Genomic DNA, 27,260 nt, shown 5'->3' on the forward strand with positions numbered 1-27,260 from the left:
CTAAGTAGCTAAACATTGACTGCATATTTTTAAGTGAGTCTTTACTAAAAATCACAAAGCCTATCTCCATATTACATATCTAAAGAAGAGAAATAGAATATAACCAATTTTTATGTAAGAATTCATTTAATCATACTGCCCATTACTCAGTAGAGACAGCATTCCATTTATAAAGTTACCATTGGAATCATGTAAACTATTAAACTTTGAACTCTTAACAACTGAATTGGGGAAAAGAAAAAAAATCCTGGACGATGGTGATTAGCCAGAGAAGAAGAATACATATTCTTGAGACCATCTGGTTTCTCTACATCGGCTTCTATTTGGTTATCATCATCATTGTAGTAGTAAGAACTCTGGCTAATGTAAGCAGCAAAAAAAAGGACTTAAAGACTCTCTGGTCCCTCTGGTCCAATTAGTGGGAAGATGGGAGAGCCCAGCTTGAGAAGTAAAGTGGGCTAAGCATGCAGGCCCAAAGCCGCCTTCAGTTAAGGATGTTACTCAGAGCATCACCCACATGGGATCCTTGATAAGAACCTTTTCTCTGGACTCTCATTCCCACCATTGCTATGAATTGTTTCCTACCTATCCTAAAATCTTTGTCTTATTTTCTCAACCCTCAGAATTCAGGCAGGATTGAGTCACTGGCCTGGCCTCCAGTTTTCAAGGGGCAGGAAAAGAAACCTTCTTGAACTTGCAGCCTTGTGGACTCTGGCTCCCCAGAAGATATATACTCACAGTGGGGGATTTACTAGCAACCAAAAGTGTTTCTAATGCTCTTTAGTCAACCTTTTTGGACCCATTTCAGTCATCATTATCATATTCACAGGTAGTACAGTTTTGCAAAGAATGATCAGTTAACAAACAATTTGGGTTCTAATTCAAACTCAGTCATTTACCATCCTGATGGTTTTGGCTAAGGAAGTTATCTTCTCTGAGCCTTTGTTTTCTCACTTTTAAACTGGGATAATATTATTCTGTCTAGAATGTAAGGTCATTGTAAGGAATGATATGAGATAACCTGTGTAATATTTCTTTCCATGTTTGTCCATTAAAAAAAGTATTAAGGGCCTACTAGGTGTGAGACCGAAAAAAAAAAAAAAAAAAAGGAACAATATGTGTCCTAAAGAATGTATTATTATGGGAACTCCCTGGCAGGCCAGAACTTAGGACTCCACACTTCCACTGCAGGGGCATGGGTTCGATCCCTGGTCAGGAAACTAACATCCCACATATCGTGCAGCACAGCCAAAAAAAAATAATAATAATAAAATAAAACAAAATAAAATAAAAAGTTAATCAACATTAGAAAAAGAAAGTATTATTGTAAGGTATTTTAATTAACATTTTAATTAAAAATATATTGAGAATATGCATGTTCTTATTCTGTTTGAAAAATAAGACAAATAGGTGAAAAGTCAAACAACACTATGATAAATAAGAAATTTAAGAGAACAGAAAATTAATGCTAGGATATTCCTCCACCACCAATGCCTCTTCTGAGACATATTTCTTATCCTAACCCAACCACTTTTTTTGTGAGAGAGCTGGCATTCTTATAAAACCCCACCTCTAGGGGGAAATGAATGGTCAAATGTAACCAATCAGAACCCATTCCTGAAGCCTTTGAAGTTGGAACCATTTATAAAATATGTGCCTTGGTCAGAAAAAATCTTGTGTAGAATACATCAGTGCTGAATAAGGGATTCAGTGTATCTGTTAACTGGTGCTGGGGAAAGCACTGAAAGCAAGAAAGGCAAATCCACATCCTAAGCAAGTGTTTATTCCAGTGAGGATTAAACATTCTTCCCTGGAAGAGGCCAGATTAGGTTTTAGCATTTGCCTCTGCTGTTGAAATAATGGAAACTCATTCGCAATATCCAGATCATCCTTGTTGAGAGGAAGCCCATGTTGTTCAGCTCAGGAGTCACTTTCATCTCTTTTGCAATATGACTTGACCATATACTAACTGGGGGGGGGGCGGAAACTGGCTGGCTTTCACCAGAGAAAGTCATTTTGTCAGTCAGATTATTCGGTCTCCACAGTGGGTGCCCTCTAGTGGACATTTACACCGGAAATGAGTGTGTTCACACTCTTGCCCCTTCTGAAAGTTTCATTCATATATCATTTCCCCAGAATCACACTTTGTGACATTAATATTTGATTGTGCCCTGATCTCAAGAGTTTTCCTAGTGTTGCAGGAAAGCTTTTGGATTACTATCCTGATAGGGAGGGGGAAGTTTCATTAGCTGCTATTTGACCCTTTCCACCGTAAGAGTTTTTGCTCCATAGATCAAGGAACCAATGTGCATTTGTCCAATTGTTAAATATATCTATTCTCAATACACATTTGTGACTGGAGAAATAACCATAGAATGGGTCTGTAGTCCCTTAGGCTCTACTGTGAAATTGACTTGGGCCAAGAATGGCATGAGCTCTGAGTCTCTAACAGACACCAGTAAATCACCTTGGTTTATTGCCTTAGGAACCTCTGGAGAGGGCATCAAGGGAGGTTTACGATATAGTCTTTGTTAATAAACAGAATCGTGTTCTCCCCAAATTCATATATTGAAGTCCTAACCCCTAGTACCTGAGAATGTGGCTGTATTTGGAAATAGGGCCTTGAAAATGGTGATTAAGGTAAAATGAGGCTTTAATCCAATATGACTAGTGTCCTTATAAGAAGAAACTTGAATGATAGACACCAGGGGAATGTGAGTATCAAGGGACAACCATGTAAAGGAGAAGCAAAAGGGTAGCCATGTGCAAGCCAAGGAGAGAAGCCTCAGGGGAAACCAAACCTACTGACACCCTGATCTTCGACCTCAGCCTCCAGAGCTGTGAAAAATAAATTTCTATTGTTTGAGCCACCCTGTCTATCTAACGCGGTGTTTTATTATGGCAGCTCAAACAGTCCTGGGTTAGTTTTCTACTGCTGCAATAACATATTAACAAATTTAGTGGCTAAAAAGAATACAAGTTTATTTTCTTACAGTCTTCTAGGTTCGATGTCCAAAATAGATCTCACTGGGCCAAAATTAAGTTGTCATCAGGGCTGCATTACTTTCTCAACACTTTAAGGGAACATCTATGTTCTTGCCTTTTACAGCCTCTAGAGGGCACTCACAGGCTTTAGCCTGTGGCCTTTTTCCTCCGTCATCAAAACTGGAAACTTTTTCCTCTGACCCTCTTCTGCCTCCCTCTTCTACTTTTATGGATCCTGCTTATTACCTTGGACCCACTCAGATAATTCCAGAATAATTTCCCTAAGTCAGCTGATTAGCAACCTTAAAATCCATGTACAAACTTAATTCCCCTTTGCCTTGTAACATAGCATTCTTCTGGGAATTAGGATGTGGGTAGCTTTCTGGGGGAGGATATTATTCTGCCAACCCTAAGTCCTATCACCAGCCATTGGTTATTCTTAAAAAGTAGTGGATATTTTAGCTATCACAGTTCTGGAAATGGGTATGATATTGAAATCTCCACAGTAATGAGAGTTAGGTTTCTGCCTAACAGACCCAGACATTTTCTGCTTATATAGGTCAAGTAGCCCTTAAGAGGCCACCAACATTCCCAGATAATAAGTATTTATTTCATTTCTAGACAATTAACATGAAGAACCAACTCTCCTTCCTTTCACAAATCTCCTGCTGGGCTGCCCATTTGCCAGACCTCATCAGAAGCCAGAGATCAAGAGAGCTATGTGTTTCAGTCCAAAAAGTCAACCTCTTGGGCAAAATAGAAGGGTAGAGAAAGGTGGAGAGTGGATCTGGAGTAGTAACTGAGAAAAATTTAAGCCCACCATCTCTCACCATCAAATCCATTATCAAGTCCCATTAAATTTGCCTTTTAATATCTCTCTCCACTTCTCCCCTTTACCACTGACACCACCACCCAAGTCCAAGCTGCCATCCACTTTCCCAGACACCATTGCAGTAATTTCCTAACTAGTCGACTTGCGCTCAACCACACGCCTACATCCAATTTGTTCTCCACGTTGCACTCAGTCAACTTTTAAAACCCAAGTATGTCTCATTCATCCCACTTCAAAATCATTAATGTCTTTCCACTGCTGTTTTTTTTTAAAATTTATTTATTTTTGGCTGCGTTGGGTCTTCGTTGCTGCATGCGGGCTTTCTCTAGTTGCGGCAAGCGGGGGCTACATCTCGATGTGGTGCGCAGGCTTCTCATTGTGCTGGCTTCTCTTATTGCAGAGCATGGGCTCTAGGGCATGCGGGCCTCAGTAGTTGTGGCACGTGGGCTCAGTAGTTGTGGCTCGCGGGAACTAGAGTGCAGGCTCAGTAGTTGTGGCACGTGGCTCAGTAGTTGTGACTCGTGGGCTCTAGAGTGTAGGCTCAGTAGTTGTGGTGCACGGGCTTAGTTGCTCCACGGCATGTGGGATCTTCCCAGACCAGGGCTCGAACCCATGTCCCCTGCATTGGCAGGCAGATTTTTAGCCACTACACCACCAGGGAAGTCCCTCCACTGCTCTTAAGATAAAGAAAAACTCCTCAGTTCATGGCCACCTACCCAACGCTCAGCCTTAGCTGGAACCTTGCTTGCCACTTCTTCCATTTTTACCCCGGCCACGTTGGCCTTGCTCTGGTCTTTGACACTCTTCATGTTCCTGTCTTTTTCAGGCATTTGGATGCACTGTTTTCTGCACCCAAGGCAGTCTTTCCCCCTTTTCAGCAATTCAGTTTCCACTCCCTCTTTGCATGGTAAGTGTCCTTTTCCGAGTTGTCAGATTACATAGACACCCACTATTGCTTTTTGCCTCACTACACTTTTACTATCTTTCCTGAGCCCCACAGGAGATGCCAGGAACTACATTGCTCAGAATCACCTTCCCCATACGATTCCTCGTTAGAGTCGGCTAAGGAGTAGTGTTTTCAAGAGATTTGGAAGTCAAAGAGAGAGCCCTTTATTCTCTGAAAGCTAATGGAGGCAGATCAAACAGCAAAAGACAGATCTGAGCTTTGGAAGCACTCCTGGAAATCATCAGCCATAGCTTCTGAAGATATGGGAGAAAATGGAGATGCAGAGACGAGTAATTATGTGTGTTCATGAAAACTAAGGATCCAAGCGGCATAGTGGAAAGAACATCATAGAATATAGATTCTAGTTCATGCTCTGTCACTGGCCAGGTGTCCCTAGATAAATTTTTTGAAGAGTCTTTAAGTTCTCTCATTTTAAAATGAAGAAGTTTTTGCTATGAGTAGGAAAGAATATGGCACATGTGAAGTTGCTAGAAAGTGAGTGATACTCAGTTTGCTGCAGTTCTCTTAGCTGTGGTAGAAAGTTCTGTTCTCTTTTGAGCCCCTAGCCTGACATCTCATAATGATTCCAGGAGACTTCTGGATACGAATTTGCTTAAGGAGGGAATTCCCTGGTGGTCCAGTGGTTAGGACTCCAGGCTCTCACTGCTGAGGGTCCAGGTTTTATCCCTGGTTACTAAAATTCCACCAGCCGTGTGGTGTGGCAAAAAAAAAAAGAAAAAAAAAAAAAGAAAAAGAGGAAGAATTTGCTTAATGAATTTTGCTCAAGCTTAAATTGACACTTTTACCACATTTAAGCTTATTTAAACTACATGGGTCTGTCACTCTAAAGCCAAACTTCCCTAAATTCAGGGCATTCATGTTTTAAAAATAACACTTAAAAATATCACAATCACTTTTTTCTTAACTGGCATTTTTGTGTCTCTTTAATAAGACATGAATCACGAGGAAGGGGTGATTTGTTAATGTTGCTTGAGGGAAATTAGTCACTAGTATTTTGTACATACTCTACCCCCCGCTTACCCCTCACCACTTCCCTAACTATCCAAGGAACCTGTGACTTTTAGGGCTGGCACACACTTTCTTGACTTGCAGCATGTCTTTTGTTGAAAACTGGAGTTGATATGTATGTCAGGTCAGGTATAGGAACTGAGGTAAACAGCATGTTTGTGTGAAGTTTTATGGTAACCTCACTAGGAGTTGGGCTGTGTTTAATATTTGCTGGAGCTGGAGCTGTCAGAGGCTAAAATTTCCTCCAGTGTCTGTTTCTGTCTCCTCTGTAGTTTGGGGGTTTCCCTACAAACTTCCCTTAAAAAAGAACTTTGCAGATCTTTCAGCTGTAATCCACTCTTATCCTACTGGAGCCCAAGAGGCGGTAAGGTATGGGGGAGGGGAAGTGTTCTATAACTGATTAAATCCCAGTCTTTCATGGGACATTTAAAAATGCTTACTTTCCTCCCCCTCTGCCAGAGGTGCCAGTTGAGTTTTTGAGTTTTCTTGGCTCTTCGCTGTAAGAACCTGGTGGGGTTCCTGGGGATAAAGCCCAGGAAGTTTGGGGTCCCCCCTGAGACTGCAGCCCCAGGAGACCCTCACTCTCACACTGGCCCTCACTCAGCCTCCAGCAATTCGTCCAAATTACAATTTAAGTGTTCTCGCTGGTTTAGGATTCTAGCGGTTCTGCTCCGGGTAAGCGGAACTCAGCTGTGAGTTTTTGTGTTTACCTCTCTAAAGTTTGCCCTGAGACCTCAGTTCTCTGGCAGCTCCAGGAAGAGTCACTGATTTTCAGTGTTTTCCGGTTTTTTTTCTTATTGTAGGGACTTACAGGCTCTTTAGATGTCTGCACTTTCTTTTAAAAACCATATGGTTTTTGAAACAGTATGGTAAAGTGCATTTCTCCAAGGAAAGTAAGTATTATAGTCCCTCTACCTCACTGAGTGTGGATTATATTATTTTATAATTATATGTGAAAACATAGAAACAAATTTAGACCTAAATTCCATAGGTCTCTAGTTCTTAACCAACTTTTGGTTACAAATATATTTTACATATATAATGCATTTGTAAATTAAGTTAAAAAACCCTCCAAAAATACTAAAACTTTAATCAGTTGTATCACTTTAGGATCATGTGGGTGAACCAAAACATTTTTCATAGGCTTAACAGAAGGAAGATACACTTAGTTCTGATTCTGTACTTAGTCTGTTTATGTATTTTAACTTCAGCAATACTTTGGCAGGAAACTTCTGTTCATATAAAGTTATATAAAATGATACTGATAACATCAAAGTTTTTCTTATGATCATCAATCAAAAGCTCTGCTAGGATGCAATTTTTCAATACCAATTTTGATGAGGTATCTTTTGATAGTTGTGTAAAGGCTTTATATTCACATGGAGAGATGTGTCCAATGCAACATTATTAAAACTTTTAATTATTAAAACAGTAAGTAGATAGTAAGAATTACTATCTAACTATTAATTTGAGTCCAGAATAGGAAGAAATATTATCTTTGTGCAGATTTATCATGTAAATATATGGTATCATGTACCTTGTAACTAATGACCTGTTGCAATTTTAGACATTCAAAAGTATCACTTTATGAGTATAAAATGTATCTTCCTTTGAGTTCAGCTTGCATTCTTCTACCACAATGAGCGCTGTGAGACTCAAGTCAGTTCTTCCAGCCCATATCTTTATTTAACCGTGAAACTTTATTTGAACATTGGACATAATGTTAGATAGTCTTTAATCTAGACATATATGTCTGTAAGCAACAAAAACGAAGTCATGGAATCCCATAGCAGTAACTGATGATAAAGCAACTATTCTGATGATCTGGAATATGCCCATGTTTGTAGTTTGTTTTCAATATAACATTTGTGCTAACGGCCCCTGATAATATACACACTGATCTCAGACTGAGAAAAAAGTGTTTGGCCAAGTTTTGAAATCAGACTTAATTGGGTTTGAATACCAGCCCTGATGACTCAGCTCTGTGATCTTCACAAGTTTACTTAATATCTAAGCCTCAATTTCTTAATCAGGAAAATGACCTGACAAAGTTGCTGTGAATTCAAATGAATCAATGAATGTAAAAATCCATTCCCTCCCTCTGTTCTTTCCATGAATCATTAGCTTGACCTGAACATTTTCTACCTGTTTCCCTGGTAAGGTATCTTACAGAGAGTAAGACCTAATAGATAATATCTATTATATGATATTCTGTACACACTCACAGAGATTTGTTTGTTTTAAATGAACGATTAGGTTGAAGAATGTGGAAGTAATCAAATAGAGAAGTCATTAACATTGTGGAAATAAAGATATATACATAACAATATTACAGAGACATCCTTGAAATATAGCCCACTCTGGCAGAAATGAACCTCATTAGGGTAGAAAGCTGGTGGCTTCGCTTGTTATTTCCAGAGTCTGACTTTTCTAATCATGTAATATTGACAGGGCTATCCAAATTTAGCAATATACCTAGGGATTCTTAAACTTCAGATTTTTTTAAAGACCCCCAAAGGACCATAGTCTAATAAGATGTGTATAGAAACAGTTATAAAGGAAAGAGAGTGAGTTCTGATGTTAGTCTCCAGTTCCTCTTCATGAAGAATTTGGTGAACTAGTGTGGTTAAGGAATAGCCTTCATGCAGGTCCAGCCTGGGTCCACGTCTGTGATCCTACACTTGTCTAAAGCTGCCTGGCCAGCATTTGTGCTGCCAGCTTCAACACCTCTGTTACTACTGTTGTTAGCCTCTGCAGTAATGAGAATGGCCATGGGACACTGCTACTTTCTTTCTCTCCAGCGGTTTGCACTGTTCCTGCATTCTCTCTGCCAGGCATGTTATCTCCTGGGGGGGGGGGTAGTGTTCTGTGGTGCCCATGGGCAAGGCAAGGTCATTTTGACCATCTTTTGGTAGAAAGTAGAATCCCTCCCTGTTTGGAGCACCAAGAAGTATCCATGGAATATAAATTAAACACATTCCCCCAAAAGAATCGATCTAAAAATTAGCTCATTCGTGTAATGTTGTTTTTTATTATAAAATAAAAAACAACTGGAACTTGAATGTGATTAAATAAATGAGATTAAAAGTGTAAAACTCTGACGGGGTAGAAGATGAAGGTCACTCCTTTGCTCTGATTCCATGCCTGAGACCCCTTTCCTCTATTATACTCTTGGGGAAATAAGTAACTTTTTAGGTGCTCAAAAGAGATTGATAGCTAATGCTAACATCACTATAGACAGAGCTGAAGTGAGCAGTATGGGATTACTACTTTTACTTAGTAGGAATCCTTTCCTCCTGTGTTTTGTGTTTGAAGCTAGAGATAAGGGGTATAGGGAAAAGGATTAAGAAAAATAAATCACTTAAACATGGAGTCTTCCCTCAAGGTCATATAGTATGAAAGAGGTCATGAGAATTAGTGGAAGATAATGAGATTAATAGAAGATAAATAATAATAGGAATGTTATAGAAGGCAGACATGTCTTATTAAAAGGAAAAGATCAGCCTGCCCTACATTATGTACCCTGTTACATTAACTCTGTTTCTTTTTCATTTTACTTCTCTTTTTCTTTTGTAAAGTCCTAGATGGGAAGAGGAATGAGTTATCTGACCAATTTAGATTTTGCAAACTTGTGCACTGAGGAGAGTACTATGGAAATACATTGTTAAGAAAGATTTCCAACATACAAATGTGTCATTTCCTTTCTTCATGTGCCATGCTGAAATATTATGTGATAAACGTTTTAGGTTTCAATTGTTAAGAGAGGGAAGTGGATAAATCAGTGCTGCCGTCTTCAGGACACACGGTAAAAGAAGTTTACTTATGCTTTTCCCAAATTGCTTCTATTGAGTGTATGTGTCTACTCTGTGTGTTTGTGTGTGTCTAAACATATGTGTGTGTGTGATATGTGAGAGATATATACATATGGGGTCAATAATTTGTGGTAGAATTTTTTTATCCTATCCCTAATTATTTGATTTGATTGTTTCAGTGATAGAGATTTCTGCTAGATTTTCTGTGGGTGAAAAATGTATATGTGTGCTAAAGTGGCAGGAGGTTTTTGGCATATAATTGTGCATATTTTATTACAAATTATTGGCTTTATTCAAAATATGACTAAATATATTTTAATTAGTCTCATCTTCTTAGTTTTTACATAATACTTTTGACTTCGATACTTCATATTGTGTTTACTGCTCACATAGCAAATCTTGGTTGGGCATCTATTATGTGCACTTCCCTGAACTAGATATAGGGAATGGATATGAAAAATATAGTCTCTGTCTTCAAGAAGATCATGATCTAAGGCAAATTGGCATAATATAATTTGAGCACTGTAAGTGGTGTGAAACTGCTCTATATAACTACTGTGGGGGTACAGGAGAGGCCAAACCTACTTCAAGAGGAGAAAGAAAAATCTTCATGGAGGTGTTAGAATTTAAGTTCACCTTGAAGAATGATTAAGATTTACACGACATAAAAAATGGGGGTTAGGCGTCTTATTGGCAATGTGAGAATAGTGATAGAAAAGTCATAAAAGTGAGATTATAAATGTTTTACACAGGGTTTAGGGGCTGTTGTTCTGGTAGTACACTGCCTACCTTCAGGCCCCAGCTCCCCCTTTCCCTAGCTGTGTTACGTTAACTAGCTACTTCAGTGTTTTAGCTCTTGGTTCCCCAACCTGTAAAATAGAGAAAATACCTCATGGTGCTGCTGTGAGGATAAAATAAGAAAAGTTCATGTTAAAAAAAAAAATGGTGTTTTAAAATAATGGTGATTCATTTATTGGTGGTTGTCTGTGTACTAGACAATTTACAAAAGTTATTTTTAATCCTCATAATAATTCTTTAAATTGGTATTATAACCATATATATGGTTATATATATAGTCATGTGTATGTATATATATATATGTATATATATAAAGAATCTGCAATCAAATAAATTAAAATATTTGCAAAATCACATAGCAAGGAAAGGACACAGCTAACGTTCAAATCTAGACCTCATATTAAAGAACTGATGCTCTTTCTCCTTCACTACAGAGGATGAATATGAGTAGCATCAGGGACAATATGGATGTTTCCAGGCCTTACCTTAATCCCTCTTACGGATGTGTTCTGTAAGTGTAGATTAACAAAATTAACAAACATGTTAATTTTATGTTCACTTCATGTGGGTTTTTAACTGTTCATAAAATCAGAGGTTTTTTTTAATAATAAGATTACAAAGTTATTATTTACCCCAAATCTTAACAGTGAAATTAACATTGAGAGTTTGAAGATAAATTCAAATAAGACATAGTCTTACCAAAAAAAAGAATGTGCATTAAATTATATTATGTAAAAAAAGTATTTTTTCATATCTATGTAAAGAAAGATACCCTGGGGAATGTATGAGCAATTGATATGAATAAACAAAAACTCAAGAAGAAAAATAAATAGTAAAAAATTACATGGAAATAGCCTTTCCACACTAAAAGTAAAAAAATGCAAAGGAAAGCCACCTTAAGGTATCATTTAACTCTTACTAAAACCTAAATAACTCTAAAATAAACATTGTTACTGAATAGTGGTGAATTTGGTTTAAAACATAAGTGACTGGAATCTTTGTAAATGTGTCCGATCTTTTTAAAGAGCAGTCAGACAGTAGATACTAAGAAGTTTGAGATAGTCTTCCTGTCACCTGGTAGTTCAACATATAGTGAATTATCCTAAAGAAACATTTCAAAAGAAGAAAGCTAAGTTATGAAAATATTTATAGCATCATCATCTATACTAGTTAAACATTGCTGGGCCTCCCTGGTGGCGCAGTGGTTGAGAGTCCGCCTGCCGATGCAGGGGACGCGGGTTCGTGCCCCAGTCTGGGAGGATCCCACATGCCGCCGAGCGGCTGGGCCCGTGAGCCATGGCCGCTGAGCCTGCGCGTCTGGAGCCTGTGCTCCACAAAGGGAGAGGCCACAACAGTGAAAGGCCCGTGTAACGCAAAAAAAAAAAAAAAAAAAAAAAAAATTGCCCTCCAAAGAACAGGGAACATTTTTTTAAAAGAATTATAGGAAGATGGCTGCATAAATAAAATACATATATTTGATGAATCATTATATAGCCCATCATTTTAAATTTGAAAAAATAGTTCGAAGTATAAAGATATTGATATGATTTTAAGGGACATGCATAAGACCAAATGATAATGTACACTGTGGTATCAATTTGTAACGTGTATACACTCAATGTTTTTCTTCTATTAGGGTGATGGGATGATAGAAGTTTTGTCCCAACTTATCTTTAATAGTGTTATAATGTTTTTGTAATAAAAACAGGAAAAAAGAAAAGTGTGTTTTCAAACAGAAAAATACTGAAATTCTTTCCTTGTTTTTCCTGTTGTAGCTTCTCTAAACTTTTCACCCACTTCATGAAAAGCTGATATTGCAGAGACGTGTTTCACTTCTCATGAGAACATGCTTTCAGTAGATTATACGGACTCAAACGATTTCATAATTCTTTGTCAGTGCATTGACATTTGTTAGGAATAACTTTATGTGAAGTTACTTTTCTTCTTAACTTTGGAAAAGGCATTTAAAGGCACACTTGGATTATGTGAATTGTTCACTGGCTGATAACAAAACCTCACATGTGTATATTCTCTAACGTTACTAAAAAATTTATGCTGATGGAGTAAGGAACTGAAGGAATCTGGTAAGTCTCACGAATGTCTTTGAGGCAAAAGTGGGAACTTTGGGGGTGAGATTTTTTGTTTCAGTTTCCTATTTACACACAATTCAGAGAAAAACCTTTTATTTCCCAAAGTGTAGCAGAAGAATATTTTATATTTCTGCATTAGTGAACTACAGACTTTTCTTGAGGCATAACCCCAGGTATAAAATCCAGTCATCTTGCAAAATATTTTGTCTTTCATTTATTTATGGAATTTCTCCTAGTGATGAACACATGCTAAGTGGCAGGAACTCTCTAGTCATTGAACCAAAGAGATAAAAACTCCTGAATCATGGATCTAACTTGTGCAAAAAGAGACAGACAATAGACAAGATAAACAAGGGAAATGTATTTCATGTTAGACGGTGGTAAGTTTGGGGCTGGAAATCAAGGCAGGAAGGAGAAGAGGAAGTGAAAGAGGTAGGTTGCCATTTTAAATCTGATGCTGGAGAATGGTCTCTCTGAGCTAGTGAGCTTTTAGTCAGGACCTACACGAGATGGGAGAGTGTTCACATGTTTTGAGCAGAGGAGTGATATGATCTGACTTACTTTTTTCAGAGGAACATTCTAGAGGCTGTGTGGAAAGTAAAATGGAAGGAACTGAATAAAGCTGAGAGACCACATAGGGAGCTATTAAAATCGTCCAGGTGAGAAAGGTGATGGGGCTTAAGCCAGGATGGCAGGAGGGGAGGTGATGAGAAGCAGTCAGTTTCTGCTTAGGGTTTGAAATCAGACCAGCAAGACCTGCTGGTAGATTGGAGGTGGAGGATGACAGAAAGTGGGTGACAAGGAGACCCCTAGGTTCAGGCCATATTAGAAATCCAGATGGTGGTGTTGTTAGGGAGATGCATATCCAGGTCTGGAGTTAAAAGAGTGGCCTGGGTGGGAGATGAAGATGGAGAGTCATCGGCCAGATAGATTGTATCTAAAGCAATGAGACTAGTGAACTCACCAAGGGAGTGAATAAAGATAAAAATAGGACAAGAACTGAGACCAGGGACACTCCAGTGTCAGTAGTTTGGGAGGTGAGAAGAGCAAGCAGGGAGAAATAGCCCTGTCCTCAGTGTACTACCTCAGTACTATCTTCAGCATCTCTTCTCAACAGAAAAGCATGAGCATGGCTAGATTTCCGGTATACACTCAAGGCATTTCATTTTTATACATTTACCGCTTCTTGATCTCTCAGCATCTGCTACTGCCTCTACCATACGAGTAATACAGCTCAAATTCCATGTGGCAGGTTATGGGTGACCTGCATGTCTTGACATTCTTTTCTTTTTTTCCCTGACCCTGACTTCCTGTTCTACCATAGTGTCAGAGTTTCTTCCGTATTTTTAGTACTGCCATTCTTTCTTTACTAGCCTACTAAATAGGTTTGTTTATATCGGCCATATTTTTTTCCTGAAAAATAATTCCTACTGTTTGATTTTTTTTCTCCTAGTCTTTGTTAAAGTGCTACATTTTGATACTTGTTCATCAATTCTTTTGAACTTCCTCCTCCTTCTTAATGCCTCTCGGATTCGCCTCTCAATTGCCTACCCCACTGCTACTATCTAAGATGCCTGGCTGGGTAGATAAAAATGAACTGAAATCTAAAAATTGGGATTGAGTAGAAGGAATGGCTTTGAGGAAGTCAGGAGTTGCTGTGCTACCGGATACGGGTCTTTGGGTGAGAGTGGTCTAGAAAAAAGTCCTGGCCTCTGGTTTGAATGACCATGCTTTTCTAGCACTGCCATATTAATTCTGTATTGCCATACACCTGATTATGTCATGTATGCCTTGCTACACAAAAAATAGTAAAAAAATAGTAAAAAAAAAAGAATGATTATAAAAATAAACAGATGATATAAATGGGTGGCATGCGAACATCAAAAATCCTGGAAAAAGAAAAGTTAGGTTGATGTGGAAAGTACACCATTGTAGCTAGCTGTATTATGAAAAAAAAATCTGATTCTGAGACATGAGATCTGAGCTGGATATATTGGCCTGGTCAGGATGCAGATAGTGGTTCTGCCATGGAAATAGATGAGATTCTCAGCGAGTATGGAGGCAAAGAACAAAAGAAAGAAATAACAGAAAATGCCAGCAATCTTATGACAACGTCATCTATGATTAACTTAATCTATTTTTTAATGGAAAAAAGTATACTGATATTTCATACAGATCATGATTAACCCTTGTTATACACTGCTCCAGAAAACAAAACTCATGGTGCGCTCAGAGTAGCCAAAGGGAAGTAGTTTTCATTCATCATGCCACTCAACAGATTTTAGTGTTCATCTCCCTTTCAGCCCTCTATACCTCTATAGCCCAGATATTTATTTATTTATTTGTTGGCTGCACCACCCAGCATGTGGGATCTTAGTTCCCCAACCAGGGATCGAACCCATGCCCTCTGGAGTGGAAGTGTGGAGTCCTAACCACTGGACAGCCAGGGAATTCCCAGATATGGTCATTTAGTCTAATCCACTTGTAGACATTTATTAGAGGGTTTTCTTTTTCAGTTTTAATAAATCTACCCAAAGAAATCACAGTTTGAAATACAGTAATGTAAAAGATGTATATTATCATCTAAAGCCCATAAAAGATAGATCAAAGGGTAGAGGCCTAAAGAAAAACAAAAACAAAAATTCCCTGGTGGTGCAGTGGTAAGAATCCGCCTGCCAATGCAGGGGACATGGGTTCAATCCCTGGTCCAGGAAGATCCAACATACCATGGAGCAACTAAGCCCATGCGCCACAACTACTGAGCCTGCGCTCGAGGGCCTGCAAGCCACAACTACTGAGGCCCGTGCAAGCTAGAGCCCGGCTGCCGCAACTACTGAGCCCACGTGCTGCAACTACTGGAGCCTGCACTCCACAATAAGAGAAGCCACTGCAGTGAGAAGCCTGCTTAGTTGCCCTGCGGCATGTGGGATCTTAGTTCCCCGACCAGTGATCGAACCCACGTCCCCTGCATTGGAAGGCAGATTCTTAACCACTGGACCGCCAGGGAAGTCCCAAGAATGTTTCCTTTGTATATAGGTGAAAATGGAGTCATAATATCTCAACTATTAGAGGCAAAGCCACAGTCAAACATGTGGAGAAGGGGCTGGTAGACAGACTGACAGGAAAAGATTTCTAGGTACATAGCAGGGGTGTCTAAATGTATATACTTTGTGAGCCCATCCTTTATAAACTGAGTTCAAAGTTTAAAAGCTTTGCCACAGTCCTAATTGCTTTTTTTTTTTTTTTTTTTTTTTGGCTGCGTTGGGTCTTCATTGCTACACTCGGGCTTTCTCTAGTTGTGGCGAGCGGGGGCTACTCTTCGTTGTGGTGCGTGGGCTTCACATTGAGGTGGCTTCTCTTGTTGCGGAGCGCAGGCTCTAGGAGCGTGGGCTTCAGTAGTTGTGGCACATGGGCTCTAGAGCGCCAGCTCAGTAGTTGTGGCTTGCGGGCTCTAGAACGCAGGTTCAGTAGTTGTGGCGCATGGGCTTAGCTGCTCCACGGCATGTGGGATCTTCCTGAACCAGGGCTCGAACCTGTGCCCCTGCATTAGCAGGTGGATTCTTAACCACTGCACCACCAGGGAGGTCCCCCAATTGCTTTGAACTGTAGTTTTAAAATGCATTTAGCTAAGTTTTATTGTCATCTCATTTTTTAAAATTATTTGTTTGTTCATTTGTTTTCCATGGCAAGTAAAAAACTGTCATCCAAATCAAATAATAGAGTGAATTAAAAGGGGGGAAATGGCAGGAGAGTCTGGACCTGAATTAATCAATTTGGTTTCCTATAATAGTGAATGTTCCCAGATAATCATTTATTTAGCTTCACCTCTGCCTAAGAAAAGATAATGTAAGTTCTATAAATTCCCCCTCTGCCTGCTTCCTCCAGAGTGGCTGAAGCATTTAAAGCACACACTCCTTGGTCAGATCAATAGGATTTACAAAAAACTAAGACCAGGTTACAGAATGATACAGGTACAAACTGCAAAATCAAGAATCTCCTTGGTAATATTTTAAAAAATGTATTGACAGGAGTTGAGTCACATCCTTACTTGTCAATACCTCTTCCCAAAGTAGGATGAACGTTTGCATATGAATGATTGTCCTTGAGTTTCTGGAGGAGACATGAGTTTGATGTCCTGGAGCTGCCAGTGCACTCAGTTACAACTTCAGCTGTGCTAAATCCATAACTCAGCATTAGAGAAAATAAGTAATATCAGAAGATGTTGGCTTTAGGCTAAATTTATCAACCAAATGAACTGAACTCTTTCCAAGAAAAAGTCATACAATTTCTTTTCATGGCAAATGTTCTTAAAATGCAGTCCTCAGATGGACAGCAACAGCATCACTAGAAAACTTGTTGGGATTGCAAATTCTTTACCCCTACCCCAAATATCAGAAACTCTGGGGGTGGGGCCCCTCAATGTGTTTTAAAGGAAGCCCTTCAAATGATTCTGATGCACCTTAAAGAGACATAGACATAGACTGGGTCATAAAATATAATAGATTGTGCTTAAAGAGATACAAGCACATATTTGAGATGCTGCCAACGTATATAGTGAAGGAAGCCCTGAAAGAAAAATATGTGAGAAAGAAAAGGAAAAAAAAAAAAAAAAAGGAAAAGAAAGGAAAGGAAGGGAAGAGAAAGGAAAGGGAAGCGGGAGGGAAGCGAAGGGAAGGAAAGGAAGACAAAGGAAAAGAAACAAACTGGCTCCTAATCTTGTGTCTAGACTTTGTTAAATCTTTCTAAAGGAATAAAGCTGATGCCTTGGCAAAAGAAAACTTGGCTCATGAAGCTCTGATAAAAGATCACAGGAAACATTTGTTCCGAATTTTGCATAACTGTTTGCTCTATCTGGAACCTCTGATAAAAGATCACAGGAAATCTTTCCTTCAACTCTTCAGCTACTGTTTGTTCTCAGGGAAATTCTTTTTTTCTTTTCAGCTAAATGGTTGTTTTCTGCCAGTTGGTTTTTTTTGTTTGTTTGTTTGGTTGGTTTTTTTAGCTAAGAGAGCAAAGTTACCTCTCACTCTAAAAAAAACACACATCTACAATCACAGGTACACATTTGTACATAGAAAGATACATGAGTGGGTTCGTGTAAATCTGTCTTTTAATGTTAAAATTAAAACTTATGGGGCTTCCCTGGTGGCGCAGTGGTTGAGAGTCCGCCTGCCGATGCAGGGGACACGGGTTCGTGCCTCAGTTGGGGAGGATCCCACATGCCGCGCGGAGCGGCTGGGCCCGTGAGCCATGGCCGCTGAGCCTGCGCATCCGGAGCCTGTGCTCCGCAACGGGAGAGGCCACAACAGTGAGAGGCCCGCGTACTACAAAAAAAAAAAAAAAAAAAAAAAAGAAAAAAAAAAAACTTATGGGTAAGTATAATATGTTGCTATATAGGGCAGATATGTAAATTTAACTAACTAATTATACTTGTTCCCTTGCTAAAATTGGATTTTAATTATAAATTTCAATTTGAAACTTTTTGCCAAAGGGCCCTAGCAATTCCATGTGTAATTATCATATTTTTCCACGTGTTTGATAGAAGTATGGAACCATGGGAGAGCTTTCCCAATCAACAGGAGGACACTAATAGCTGTACAGAATCTGTGAAGTTTGATGCTCGCTCAATGACCGCTTTGCTTCCTCCGAGTAAGTAGAATAAGAGTGGGGTGCTCGTGGAGATTGGCCTTAGAGTTAGTGACACTGTAAAATTATGGTCTTGAGACTTACCCTAAATGTGTATATTCCATCTGCCAGGGTGGATTTCAAATTCAGTCACCTGACAGATGGAACATCCCATCTTGCTTATAGTGTGGTTGCTCCTTCTCTTTTTTAAAAAAGTATTTATTTATTTATTTATCTATTTATTTATTCATCCATTTTTGGCTGCGTTGGGTCTTCCTTGTTGTGCGTGGGCTTTCTCCAGTTGTGGTGAGCAGGGGCCACTCTTTGATGTGGTGTGCAGGCTTCTCATTGTGGTGGCTTCTCTTGTTGTGGGGCATAGGCTCTAGGCATGCAGGCTTTAGTAGTTGTGGCTCGCAGGGTCAGTAGTTGTGGCCCACAGGCTTAGTAGCTCTGCGGCATGTGGGATCCTCCTGGACCAGGGCTTGAACCCACGTCCCCTGCATTGGCAGGCAGACTCTCAACCACCGCGCCACCAGGGAAGTCCCGCTCCTTCTCTCTTTTCCTTCGGTTTTCCCCCTTTTCTTTATTGTTTTCTTCTCTTTACTTAATTTTTTTCTCCTTTTTTGTTCAGTCCCTCATAGAACATTATTGAACAATGTCTAAACTTTTGTTTTAATTTAGGAGTTTACAACCTGAGAACAATTATCTATTTATTTATTTATTTTATTTTTTACATTCACATAACTTTTATCCTTCTTTTTTATTAAACAATAAAAACAATAGCCATAGGGAAGAAATTTGTATTCACTTAATCAGAGAAATGTCTTTCTTTGCTAGTAAGATTCCCCTCTACAGTGAGTTATCTTTTCTACAATTAGCATCCCATTATGTGAATTGGTGTTCCATATAAACAAATAATACTAAAATATTACTATGTTCTGAAATATCCAGAGAATGGGCTTCATTGATCCATTCCAAAGTTTAGTCAAAATGTGAGTCATTTTATTTCATTTTTTTCACATTATATTCAAATCATAAGAAGCATCCAAATACAAAACTATTGAGATGGAATTAGGAGAGACAATTTCCATAATTATCATTGACAATAATGTTTCTCTTATCTCACTTAAAATCTGAAAAAAAGATATTATTATATAGTTGCATGAAGAATTTCTTCTCCCAGAATATATTCCCATGTGAAACAGAAGAATGAAATTTAGGTTTGCATGTATGTTGGTATGGTATCAATACTAAAATTTTCCAGCTAGTGCCCCCAGATGAGACAAATACAACTTGCAGAGAATAGTACCTTTGTCCTGGATGTTTAGTTAATGGATAAGAAAATCAAATGTCCATACTGATGCCTGTATTGGCTTCTTCTGTGACTGTCCCTTTTGCTTTCTACTGAATAAATAAGAACCTATTTTTTTGTTCCCTTTTTATTCCAGTAGGTTTGATACTAACAATATAATTGGAGATTTCAAAAATTATAAGTAAGAAGAGTAAGTTTCCTAACAGTAGGTTGGGCTTTTGTTTTTCAGATCCTAAAAATGGCCCAACTCTTCAAGAGAAAATGAAGTCTTTCAAAGCTGCACTGATTGCCCTTTATCTCCTTGTGTTTGTAGTTCTTGTACCTATCATCGGAATAGTGGCAGGTACAGTATTCTAGAGTTCTGAAACTCAGCAACTCATCTTGTGAATTAATTATTGCAGGAGCAAAAAAAAGCATTCAGTCTTTTGTATATGGGAGATTCATAAGGGTGACTTCACATCACAAAGTGTTCCTCAGAGTTATTTCATGAAAAAATAGATTCTGCAAAGTTATTAAGTAAAAAAAATGTTTTTAAATAGCATAGAAAATGGAAGTTTGAGATAAAAATATAGATACGTAAAGGTAAGATGGAAAGAATTAGACCATTTCAAAAATGTTATCCCCTGAAGTCCTATATATTTCTAATGGTGCATCATAAATTTCATGGTAAGTATTCTAGTTGCCAATGTGAGGATATAAACATGACCATTTACATTAATGATGCCTAAAATCTAAAAATAAGCCAGTTGTTCAAGAAATACACTTCTACTTCTAGTATTGAGAGCAGAAAGTATTCCTGTGCGTCTTCAAACAGAGGAAACCTCATACAATAATGGCCTATCCCTCAGTAATGTTCATACAGTTTATATGGCCACATATTTCATAAGGGTATTATTTAAAACATCTCTAAAAATAACCTGCTAGCATCCTTTCAAAGAAAAAGAAAAATAGAACACTTTGCTTGGGTTCTACGTGATGTTTTTCAGGTACATTTTTTTTTTTTTTTGGAGAGTTTGACCTGAACTGGGGATAAATTTGAGGATTTCTACGGAGGTGGATGGCTTGCATATAACTCAAGCAAATCTGTAAATATTATTTTCCTCAGGAGCATTTTTGAGGGATTTGATTGGCATTTGAATTTATATACTAATCAGATTAATAAGAAAATGCTCCTAATAAAGGCCAAACCTCCTCCGCCAAGAGACAACCTAAAGAATATTCCAAGACAAAGCCAAAATTCTACTAAGAAAGAAATGATAACGAAAACAACAATAACTGTAACATTTTTGTAATGTTTCTGAGCATGTACTATGTTCAGGCACTAGGCTATACATTTTCCACAGGTTATCTTAATACACCTCACAGTGACCCTTGAGTAGATGTCTGCTTACCCTCATCATCCGCAAACGGAAACTGTTCAGCAATGGAGTTGGAGTTCCCAACCATGGCTCCTGACTCCTAACTTCTGTGCTCTGTTATCTCCCAGTGCAATCGGGGTTTTAGAACAAAATATGGCTGGCCAATAAAAAAACAAAACAAAACAGAGTTGTCATAATTTTAGGCAGGAAAATATTTTCCATATGTAAACATCAACTCCTATTTTGAAACAAAAACATTAGCCAACCACAACAAATGGAACCAATCAACCTGTCAAACCAACCACAGCCATCTAAGTAAAAGAACCTGATATGTTTGTCATTAAACAACTAACTTCCTGATGAACTGAGATTATCTGTGTGCTGTTTATGTATATGCTTATCTGTAGTTTGAAATGCATAACTGAAAGATGTGTCATTGTTAGGGATCATTAGCTATCAGCCAGTTAGAACCTGGTACATTTCATCACTTTTATACAAACCGTGGCCTACAGAGCCAACCTCAGGGAGTGCAACTTCTTTCTACTAGGCCCAGGCAGAATACGAACTGAAGTCTGGAAAGACTTCAGGGTTCTAACCAAGTTCAAAAATCTCTGGGCTTGGGCTTCCCTGGTGGCGCAGTGGTTGAGAGTCCGCCTGCCGATGCAGGGGACACGGGTTCGTGCCCCGATCCCGGAAGATCCCACATGCCGCGGAGCGGCTGGGCCCGCGAGCCATGGCCGCGGAGCCTGTGCGTCCGGAGCCTGTGCTCCGCAACGGGAGAGGCCACAGCAGTGAGAGGCCCGCGTACAGCAAAAAAAAAAAAAAAAAAAAAATCTCTGGGCTATTAGAAAATACTACCAAGTCAACACATTTTTTCTAGGGTTGACAATGATTGATTTGAAGTAGCTTTGTTTCCTAAAACTGTAGCATGTACCTATTACAACTGACAAAAAGCTAAAAATGTTCAAATCTTATAAGTTCACATTAGCACCCAAATTCACCAGAATTTGAAACAGATCTCCCTGTGTCTATCATACTTGAATGATAAACACTGACAATCCATTTACAGCTGTAAGTTGTAGGTCAGAATATTTTCCAAAAGAAAACTAAAATGCAATACATATCTCTACTTGATATCCAAAAATTTCAAATATAGACAAAATGTGTCCCTGAAATGATAGAAATTACTCTGTTTTGGCAAATATAAATCAGTAGATAAAATAAAGTGTTATACATGAAAACTCTATGAAAGATATTTCTTAATTATAATATCTTCTCCACGTGCTACCTTTTCTTCAAGGAGTTACTAGATCACTATCACAGTACAGCGACATAGAATAATGTCTCTGAAGAATAAGATATAATCTAAGGTTAATGTATATAAATTGTTACTGATACACTGAAGATCCTTTAGCTCAAAATACTATAAATTTTTGGTAGAGGAAGGTTTTGCCAACATGAAAGAGCAAATGTGATCTGTAAAATCAAACATAACTCTCTCCCTAGGTCTTTGCACAAGCCATAAAATTTGTCTCCTTTCAAATGTAAAATAGAAAAGTCACAAAATGGCATCTCTCTGATGATAATGAAAGAAATGAACATTTGAAAATATGAACTCTTGGCATTCTTTACTTAGATTTCTGATACAGTATTAAATTTTTAAAAGAAAATAAGGATTAAATTAGTTTTCATTCAAGATCTGGGAAAATAAGCAATATTGTGTTTTTAAATCTATAAGCAAAAAATAACCTTTATTGTCAGTTCATGTTGAACTTGGTATTAAAGAAAAATCCTTGGTTACATGACATTTTGTTAAATCAAATCTTCCCTTTCTATACTGTGAAGAAGTTTTGCTTTACCCATATGAAATAAAAAGTATTTCCAGTGAAAGTAAAAATTATATGGTTGAGTAATTAGATCAATATGTCTGTTAAAGCACATACGTGCATTAATATATTTGTTTTTCTCTTTTGGGATTGACATATATATACTACTATGTATAAAATACATAACTAATGAGAACCTACTGTATAGCATAGGGAACTCTACTTAGTGCTCTATGGTGACCTAAATGGGAAGGAAATCCAAAAAAGAGGGGATATATGTATACGTATGGCTGATTCACTTTGCTGTACAGCAGAAACTGACACAGCAGTGTAAAGCAACTATACTCCAATAAAAAATAAATAAATAAATAAAGCACAGATACTACCTTTCTCATGGAACACTCAACCTCCTCCCAATTTTTTTTATATTACACAACATTAATTCCCCTTGTTATCAGTATTGGGCATACAGATATTGAATCTGAAATTTTAATAATAATTAAAATACTGAAAAGTATCAAATGTGTATTATGTGCCAGGAAAAGATCTAAGCACTTTGCATATATCAGCTCATTTAATTATTTAAACACTGACTAGTAGTATCCCATTTATACAGATAGTGAAATGGAAGCATGGACCAATTAATTTGCTCAAAGGCACAGCTTATAAAGGAAAAGGCAAGAATCGCTAATCCAGGCAGTTCTGCTCCAGAACCTGGATTATTAACTGCTACCTAAAAAAGCAGTCATTATCATAAAAGAAAATTTTTTTTTTTTTTTTTTTCTTTTTGCGGTATGTGGGCCTCTCACTGTTGTGGCCTCTCCCGTTGCGGAGCACAGGCTCCGGATGCGCAGGCCCAGCGGCCATGGCTCACGGGCCCAGCCGCTCCGCGGCATATGGGATCCTCCCAGACCGGGGCACGAACCCGTATCCCCTGCATCGGCAGGCGGACTCTTAACCACTTGCGTCACCAGGGAGGCCCAAAAGAAAATATTTTAAGGGACAAGTTTGAGATAATTTTGCAAATATTGTTAGTTTAGATTTCTTATTGTTAAAGTCAAAATCCATTCCCAGTCATTTTCTATTCCCAGAGTCTCTCAAGCAGTGCTTTATATATAGTAGGTGCTTAATAAATAAATCATAGAATTGATGACTCCATGAATGAGGCTGTCAATCCAAAACTTGCTCCCTACATTTAATTTAATAAATGTGATAAGATCCAAGTAAGAAGTATACTGTTTTGTATAGTTTATTGATAAATTTAGAAATGTAAAATAATGTACATGCAATATGGTCTCGTTTGTGGAGACCATATCAAAATGTAGTTACATATTTTATTAATTCAAATAAACTAATTTTAAAGAGAATGTAACTAGGAAAATATGATATAATATGTTTTTTTAATTGGGATTTAATTGCATATGTAGTTTAATACTTAATATAATCATAGCCACAATGACAACCATCATCAAACAGCTTCTTTAAGTAAAGGTGGTGAAGACTCTGTAACTAAGATAATATCTTTCAAGGATAAGGCACTTTAATTTGAGTAGAGTTTTCACACGTGCCATCTGTGTGCTACTTGATTTACATGCCCTATCACATTCATCCTCAGCACCACTGTAAGATAGTTATTACTTTTAGATCACTGGGGAAACCTAATCAAGGAAAAGATAAATAATTTTATCAGAGTAATCCAGCTAGTAATGGAGGAATAGAACTAGATTCCAGAACCAGGCAGCTTGTTCCTGTGCAAATATCAAGCTCCCATTTGTGTAACAGGTACCCTGAGCTCAGGTTGGAATATAATGTTTTTCATGTGTAATCTGATTTAAGTCTCAGAAACCTATAAAGCTGATACTATTGCCATATCATTTTATTAAGGAAACTGACAGATCAGATATCACTGTTTATGTAGATATACTTTTAAACAATATTAAGTTACTCTTTATTGCTCAGTAATGGTCAAATATGGAAAATCTTATGCCCTCAAATTAATATGGATCAGACTGATATATACATAGCTAAAAGGTATAAACAATATAGATATATAAAGAGATGAAAAAAACAATAAAATCTTAACCGCCACTGATTATATAAAATGGTGTTTAACATTTTCTTCATTGTGTATAATTGTATATTATTTTTATCTGCAAAAGTCATGTTTATGCCTTTCATTTTTTGAAACTATAAACATATTTCTCTAGATCCTTTCAGAAGGATAATTAGCTTGTTTAGAGAACATATGCCCATTTGGAAATATATATCAGCACTGTCGTATGCCCCCAAATACCATTTAGTAGAATTTTTTTATTCAGGAAATAATTACTTATAAGATTGTCCATCAAAGTGTTCAGTATATTAGTAGAAACAGAGGCAAAGTAAATGTAGGAGTTTTGTTAAATAAATCTGGTAGAATCACACATAGAATGCAATGTAGTTATTCTAATTATTTTTGTGAAACAATATTAAAAATATGCAAAAGTCTATGATAGAGTACTAATTAAAAGCTAGTTTCCAGATTGTATATAAAATCTTGCTTTTGTGATGATAATATGATAGTGGGAACAGAAATTTGATAGGCATATACCAAAATGTTAGCACTTAATTCAGGATGGTGAGATTAATGGTAAATTATTTTTCCTTATTACTTGTCTTTTCTAAATGTTCTGCTATAAATATATGTTTTATGATAAGTAAAGAGGAGTCTTACATAAACAATATTTTTTGAAGTTAAAAAAACTTCTTTTATCCAGTTTCCTGCTCTACCAACAGTAAATTAGTTCTGTGGAAACTGAAAATGATAACTCTCTGCTAGCTTAGTGATAGGATAAGGGAGATGGGCCAAGACTTTATTCGTACAGTGGATAACACTCATGTTTCTACCTTTATTGATACTACGTATTGTTTCTGTCACATTATCATTTGTCTTCATAATAACTAACCTACTCAACATGTTTACGGCAGACACTGTGTTAAGCATTATCTCGTTTTACTCTAACAGCACACCTGAGGACCAGCATACAGTGTACTTCATGATCTCTAGAATTTACTCTTACTCTCAGACCCAGAAGATTCATCTAAGCAGCAGTTCAGAAAGAGTGACTTAACTGTGGGATAAACTCTAATGTAAAGTGGGAAAAGGAGACAGTTTCCCTCTCAGCAGTATGCCTACCTTGGTTCATACTTTGTATATTTAAAATACATGCCTGATTTAGGATAGCATTCAGAACGTTAGAATGGGATGAAGTGTTGTGGAATGGAATGGCGGATGCATTTAAGGTTACGGGGCATGACTCTGTTTATTTTTACTTAAATACGCAGCTCAACTCCTGAAATGGGAAATGAAGAATTGCACAGTTGGTTCAGTTAATGCAAATGATATATCTGCAAGTCTCGCAGGAAAAGGAAATGACAGTGAAGATGCAATGAGATTTCGAGAAGTCGTTACGGAACACATGAGCGACGTGGAGAAGAGAATCCAATATCTTTCAGATAATGAAGCCAATCTCATAGATGCCAAGAATTTCCAAAATTTCAGTGTAACAACCGATGAAAGGTTTAATGACGTTTTTCTCCAGCTAAGTTCCTTACTTTCCTTCATCCAGGGACATGGAAATGTAATAGGTGAAGTCTCCAAGTCATTAATAAGTCTGAACACCACACTGCTTGATTTGCAGCTCAGTATTGCAACACTGAATGTCAGAGTCCAAGAGAATGCATTTAAACAGCAAGAGGTAAGAGGTTTGTATTGGAAGGTCATACGTGGGATTGAATCCATCTAGATCCTATCTCCTCAGATAGTCCAGGGAAGAGAAAAAGTTGCAAACCCTGTTTCAACATCATTCTACTTAACCCTGATTCCTCTTGCAATCTTACCAGAAAGTTTCAAATGGATTTACCCACTGCATTCTCCAGATTCCCAGCAAAAGGGGAAATTTGTTTGTTTGTTTGTTTTTCATTGAATATAGACGCTTTTAGGGTATTTTAATTTTATAAATACTGTTAGAATGCCTCTTGAGACTCTCGAAACCAATTATAGTTGTTAGATTATCTTAGCAGATTTGGACAGATAGATACTCTGCATTTGCAAATTTTATACGAAACCTAAACTTTCTTCATCATCAAAAGAATGAAACCCTTATTTACATGGGCGAAGTACAAAATCTAAATTTTAAAATAGTTTGTCACTCCCAAGAAGCATCCATAAGTTTTTATGTGTAAAAGTAACTATAATTAAAGAATTAAAGTTTGAATAATTTATACAACATCTTATTACCATCACAGGATCAAATACACAAGACGAGAGCAAGGCATATTCCAGACCAGTTGCTAGCAAAAGTTTCTTTGCAAAGGCCCAGATACAACCCTTAGGCTTTGGGGACCACATGGTCTCTTCTGCAACTTCTTAACTCTGCCACTGTAGCACAAAAGCAGTCGTAGACAACACATGGACAAATGAGTGAAAATGTGATCCAATAAGTCTTTCTTTTCAGAAAAAGACTTTGACCCATGAATCATAATTTTCTCACCTTTGCTCTAAACTATTCTGTGGCCAACCCTCTGGGTCACTTTGTTTTGATGAGAAAGAAATTAAGAAGCAAGTTGTTTAGTTCAAAATTGAATTATTTTTTGTTTTTGGGTAAT

At 37.7% G+C, this 27,260-nt stretch overlaps 1 protein-coding gene across 2 annotated transcripts in view; it reads left to right on the forward strand.

The window, feature by feature from the left end:
• Positions 1–18,038: 18,038 nt before the first annotated feature.
• Positions 18,039–27,260, forward strand: part of MSR1 (macrophage scavenger receptor 1) — a 58,369-nt gene continuing 49,147 nt past the window's right edge. For both annotated transcript variants that reach the window (XM_060086020.1, XM_060086021.1), the window contains exons 1-3: positions 18,039–18,141; positions 19,659–19,772; positions 25,938–26,350. In XM_060086020.1, coding sequence (XP_059942003.1) covers positions 18,039–18,141; positions 19,659–19,772; positions 25,938–26,350 — 630 coding nt within the window. The remainder of the gene's footprint in view (positions 18,142–19,658; positions 19,773–25,937; positions 26,351–27,260) is intronic.

This window comes from Mesoplodon densirostris, chromosome 20, assembly GCF_025265405.1.
Source record: "Mesoplodon densirostris isolate mMesDen1 chromosome 20, mMesDen1 primary haplotype, whole genome shotgun sequence".
Taxonomy (NCBI): Eukaryota; Metazoa; Chordata; class Mammalia; order Artiodactyla; family Ziphiidae; genus Mesoplodon; species Mesoplodon densirostris.